The 6,000-nt window shown below is 46.5% G+C and overlaps 1 protein-coding gene across 1 annotated transcript in view; it reads right to left on the reverse strand.

Annotated features, from left to right (window-relative positions):
• The window catches only part of LOC144489398 (uncharacterized), a 31,401-nt gene extending 27,198 nt beyond the window's left edge, over nucleotides 1-4,203 (reverse strand). Inside the window, exons 1-3 of the mRNA XM_078207231.1 lie at nucleotides 4,161-4,203; nucleotides 2,476-3,379; nucleotides 1,944-2,223 (exon numbers count right to left, since the gene is read on the reverse strand). Of these exons, the coding sequence (XP_078063357.1) occupies nucleotides 1,944-2,223; nucleotides 2,476-3,278 (1,083 nt within the window). The 5' untranslated portion in view covers nucleotides 3,279-3,379; nucleotides 4,161-4,203. The remainder of the gene's footprint in view (nucleotides 1-1,943; nucleotides 2,224-2,475; nucleotides 3,380-4,160) is intronic.
• Between the last annotated feature and the right edge of the window lie 1,797 nt (nucleotides 4,204-6,000).

Raw genomic sequence — 6,000 nt, forward strand, 5'->3', positions numbered from 1 at the left:
TCACTGAACATCACCCCAGGGATCCTTGCTCCCTGCTCCATTCCCTCTGTGAGCATTCCCCTGAACTCACTGAACAGAAGGAGTAATCCCAGAGAAACTGTTGGGAATGGAGTCAGGGAATGTTCCAGGTTTGTGTATTTTTAGTTATCCTGGTGTCAGAACACACACACATCAATAAAACAGGGCATTCCTGCAAACACACTGCAGCTCCTCATGTCTGTTGTATAATTGCCCCCAGGCTCCTGTGAATTCCTTCAACTAGTATGTAATGTAGACTTGAATTGATTTATTTTAAAACGGTTTATTTTAAACATATTAACACCGGTCTGAAAGTTGTAGACTCAGGACTGTCACACAAATGCTCTCAATCTGATGGTGTGGTGGTATTGTCACTGGGCTGGGAGCCCAGAGTCCGAGGGTAATGCACTGGGGAGCCAGCTTCCAATCACACCACAGCAAATGGTGAAATCTGAAGTCAATAAAAATCTGTAATTAAAGGTCTAGCGATGACCATGAACCCATTGCTGTTCAAACCCATTTGGTTCACCGATGTTCACTGATGCCCTTGAGGGAAGGAATTTATATGACTCCAGAATAAGGCCAGAGGATGCTGGAAAATCTCAGCAGGTCTGGCAGCATCTGTAAGTCTTTCATGTGACTCCAGGTCCACACGATGTGGTTAACTCTGGAATGGTCCAGCAAGCAAGCTGCTCAGTTCAAGGGCAGTTAGGGATAGGCCACAAGCAATGAATTAAAAATAATCTTCACAAAATGTTGACCAGTCATTTTCAGTCTGCAAATTTAAACCTGCTTTTTCAGGAACAGATCCCAGATTTAAACCAATCTTTGATTTAACAGCACACTGCCAGCATTCACCGCTGTTCTTCCCAACTCTAAACACAGTTGTAAAGGAATCTTTGTTCCATGTCTTAGAATACTACAATGCAGAAGGAGGCCATTCGGTCCATCGAATCTGCACTGACCACAATCCCACCCAGGCCCTATCCCCATAACGCCATGAATTTATCTTAGCTAGTGCCCCGACACTAAGGGGCAATTTAGCATGGCCAATTCACCTAACCCTCACATCTTTGGACTGTGGGAGGAAACCGGAGCACCCGGAGGAAACCCACGTAGACACGGGGATAATGTGCAAACTCCACACAGACAGTGACCCAAGCTGGAAATTGAACCCAGGTCCCTGGCGCTGTGAGGCAGCATTCCAACCACTGTGCCACAGTGCCGCCCGTGTTGAGGAGTTCTGAACCATGGAAGAGAGTGGTTGGGATACATTTCTTACACACCTCAGGAATATCCCACACATTTTGTCTTGAATGTGATTAACAGCAGCAATAACTGCAGAATGCAGCTCCTGAAGACACATGAACTCATTGAGGTGTCAGTAGATGAGGTAGGCAGCACGGTGGCACAGTGGTTAGCACTGCTGCCTCACAGCACCAGCGACCAGGGTTCAATTCCGACCTCAGGGGACTGTCTTTGTCGAATTTGTCCATTCTCCCATGTCTGCGTGGGTTTCCTTCGGGTGCTCCGGTTTCCCACAGTCCAAAGATGAGCAGGTCGGGTGGATTGACCACGGTAAAGACAGTTTGGCCCGGTGGCCTTGTAGAAGGGAGGGAAGCAGCAGAAACAGCTGATCAGATTGTCTCAAGCTTAATGACAAAGAAGCTCCATGAGCTCCTCGCTTGTTGCTGGAGGTGAGGATGGAGGAGACAAGGGTGAGGGAGAGACCTTCAGTAGGAATTGACCTATGTTCGAGATATTAAAAGGATTCAACACAAATCTGATTGATTTAACATTTATCTGGAATACTAACTCAGCTGAGATGGAGTTTATGAACATCAGCAGAAACAGAGCCCAATCAACATGCTTCATTTCTGGATGTAAATAATGGCAAAATCCAATCACTGTCGTCATTTATGAACTCGCTGGTGTGTCAGCAGATTGGATGAAGAAGCAAATCCCTTCCCACACACAGAGCAGGTGAATGGCCTCTCCCCAGTGTGAGTGCGCCGGTGCACAGTGAGATGAGATAATTCTCTGAACCTAGTCCCACAGTCAGAGCACCTGAACGGTCTCTCCCGAGTGTGAATGCGTTGATGGGACACCAGATTACTGGAACTTTTAAAACGTTTCCTACAGTCTGGGCATTTAAAAGGTCTCTCCCCAGTGTGAACACGTTGATGACGTACCAGTTCCCCTGAACTTTTATAGCATTTCCCACAGTCTGGGCATTTAAACGGTCTCTCCTCAGTGTGGGTGCGCTGGTGTGAAGTGAGGGCAGATGATGTCTTGAACCCAGTCTCACAGTGAGAACACCTGAACGGTCTCTCATCAGTGTGAACACGTTGATGGCGCATCAGTTCCCCAGAACTTTTATAGCTCTTCCCACAGTCTGGACATTTAAATGGTCTCTCAGTAGTGTGAACTTGCTGGTGTTTCAGCAGGGTCGATAACTGAGTGAATCGTCTTCCACATTTGGAGCAGATGTAAGGTTTCTCGTGAGTGTGAACTCGCTGGTGTCTCTGCAGGGTAGATGAATGAGCGAATCCCTTCCCACACTGAGAGCAAGTGAATGGCCTCTCCCCAGTGTGAGTGCGCTGGTGTTCAGACAGGTTACTCATTTGCCTGAATGCAATGCCACACTGAGAGCATCTGAAAGGTCTCTCATCAGTGTGAGTGCGTTGGTGTTTAGTTAGGGCAGAGGATGTCTTGAACCCACTCCCGCAGTGAGAGCACCTGAATGGTCTCGCATCGGTGTGAACACGTTGATGGGACAAAAGTTCCCCAGAACTTTTATAGCACTTCCCACAGTCTGAGCATTTAAAAGGTTTCTCTTCAGTGTGAACTCGCTGGTGCATCAGCAGGTTAGAGGACCTTGAGAATCTCTTCCCACACTCGGAGCAGATGAATGGCTTCTCCCCGGTGTGAACTTGTTGGCGTTTCATTGCACACTCAGAGGAGGTCATTGGCCTCTCCCCACTGTGAACTCGCTGGTGTCTTTGCAGGTTGGTTAACTGAATGAATCCCTTCCCACAGTCAGAGCAGGTGAATGGCTTCTCCCCAGTGTGACAGCGGCAATGCTTTTCAAGGTGAGATGGGGATCTGAATCCCTTCCCACAATCCTCACATTTCCACGGTTTCTTCCTGGTGTGACTGCGCTTGTGTCTCAACAGGTCAGATGATTGGTTGAAGCCTCGTCCACACACAGAACACACGTACGGTTTCTCTCCACTGTGAATGGTGCTTTTTTCTTCCATGTTCAAAATCCAATGATATTCACGTTGTGATAAGTTGTGCGACTGCCAAATCCGGATGTGATGTATGGTTTGAATTTCCTGACTGCAAGTCCTCCTAAAACCTGTGAAATTGATTTAAAACAGAAACAAGGGAGTGAGAGATAACCCACAAAAACACAAAGGCAGGTTGTGAAATTGAGCTGAATAAATCTGGTAATTTATGGGGACAGCACAAAGGAAAATGTGACCATGAAAGCAGCTGGATTTGTGTAAAATCCCAACCACTACATTAATGCCCTTCAGGGAAAGGAACCTGCCACTCAGTCTGGATCTGCACAAAGCACTAACCTCGAAATGAGGGGGTGGGATGGTGGCAGGCACTGCTGCCTCACAGCAGCAGGGACATGGATTCGATTCCCGGCTTGGGTCACTGTCAGTGTGGAGTTTGTACATTCTCCTCCTGTCTGTATGGGTTTCCTCCGGGTGCTCCTGTTTCCTCCCACAGGTTAGGTGGATTGGCCATGTTAAATTGCCCCTTTATGTCAGGGGGACTAGCTAGGGTAAATGCATGGGGTTAAGGGGATGGGGCCTGGGTGGGATTGTGGTCGGTGCAGACTCGATGGGCCGAATGGCCTCTTTCTGCGCTGTTGGGATTCAATGAAAATCACAACCTTCTCTCCTCCTGCTGACAGGGAGCACCGCGCATGCGCATTACTGCGCATCGCCCCATTAAAGATGGCGGCCGTTTATCCATGCTTGTCTCTGCAGAAGCAGAATGGCTCTGGACAAACCCGGGACTGGCCCAGGATCTTCGTGTTTGGGGTTTGAATTCACGAAGTGTTCATGAAACCTTACCGCCCTCCCTTTGCGCCCATCGCTCCCTCAGACACGCCGCTTCCTTACCCGCCGCGGAGACAAGAAACAACAACTTCGACTCCCCAGCACTCCCTCTGCGCATGCTCAGAACACGGTCACTACTGCGCCTGCGCGGTCGTGATTGCCTGGATAGGAGGCATTCCTCGTCGCTTGGGACGCTGGGTAAATACCCCGCCATTGAATAGAACAAATGGTTTGTCGTGATTTCTTTGTTGTTATCGCGTGCAAGCTGGGGCTGAAGGGCCAATAATAAAACTAGGATACATATCATATAGAGACCTGATTGCACAGACCATTATCTCAATTCAGAGAAGGAAATTGGAATTGTTCAGAAATCAAAAGTCACCTGAAGGTAGAAATAAGAGCAGAAACCCTCTCCTACAGTCACCTGTGAATTCACTGGTATCTCAGTAGCACATGAATATCAGGAATAGTGCAATTAATTATGAAGATGTACAATGTGAACGGTGACTGTTAGATAAAGTGCAATGTTCTAACACATTGGAGCAGCTATGATCAATGCTAGGAGAATATTGGATCACAGTGTCACAACAACATTATGCTCTGTCTCCTTGTAGCCTGTCTCAGAATTTCCTTCAATAACTAGGCCATTAGTGTGACAGGATTTAGCATCTATGATCTGCCAAAATTACAAGAGGAAAGTTAGTGACTGCAATTATCCCAGAATTAAATTATATATTGCATACTATCTCCAAATGGGGCTCATAACACAATTTATTTTATTTATTAGTGTCACAACTGGGCTTACATTAACACTGCAATGAAGTTCCTGTGAAAATCCCCTCATCGCCACACTCCAGCATCTGTTCAGGTACGCTGAGGGAGAATTTAGCATGGCCAATGCACCCAACCAGCACGTCTTTGGACTGTGGCAGGAAACCAGAGCACCAAGAAGGAAAACACACACAGACACTGGCAGAACAGGCATATTCTGCAAAGACAGTGCCCCAAGCCAGGAATCAAAGCTGGGTCACTGGCGCTGTGAGGCAGTAGTGCTAACCACTGTGCTGCCCTTAGAATCTCAATTATTTCGGAAATTGATTTTATGCCATTGATTTTACTGAAGGCTGTGGAAATAGTGAAATCTAAATCCTGTACAGAAACAAGCAAGATGCAGCTACTTTCTACACATTAGCTTTGCATATTTCCCTCAATGAGTGGGGTATTTTGAAATTTTGAGGTTTACTTCACAAGGTGTTAAGATTAGCACACATGGATTTTTACTTAATGATATGTGGGTGTGGCTGGCAAAAGCCACACTCCAAAATGGTGGTGAGCCAACTTCTTGATCAGCTGCAGTCCATATGGTGTCAGTACACACCCCACTTCTCTTTGGGAGGTGATCCACGATTTCAATGCAGTGACAATGATGCAATGCAATATAATAGCAATATAATTCCAAGTCAGGATGGTGTGCAATTTGGAGGGGAACATGAAGGCGGTGGAGTTCATACACACCTGCTGCCCATGATCTTTTAGGTTCAGAGTTCACAAGATTGGAAGGTGCAATTGGAGGAGCCTTGACTAATCACTGCAATAAATCTTGTAGTTGTGAGAAATGATCATTTGACTTCAAGTCCATTTCTTCTGCTCTTCTGCATGTCCATCTCATCATGGACTTTACCACACTCATTTAATTTCATGAGGGACAATTCTGCACAAATACTCCCCAATTTCCAGAGATCAAAATCCAAACATGTATCCAAATATATCGAGATATGTATCACTTCTCAGATTTCCACCACACTGGCATTACATTTTTCAGACAAACATTTCCATGCCTGACAGCAAATATATGATTGATCACCTCAGTCTATACACTGCATAGGTGGCAATGATCACTCAA

This window comes from Mustelus asterias, unplaced genomic scaffold (assembly GCF_964213995.1).
Source record: "Mustelus asterias unplaced genomic scaffold, sMusAst1.hap1.1 HAP1_SCAFFOLD_2146, whole genome shotgun sequence".
In the NCBI taxonomy this organism is placed as follows: domain Eukaryota; kingdom Metazoa; phylum Chordata; class Chondrichthyes; order Carcharhiniformes; family Triakidae; genus Mustelus; species Mustelus asterias.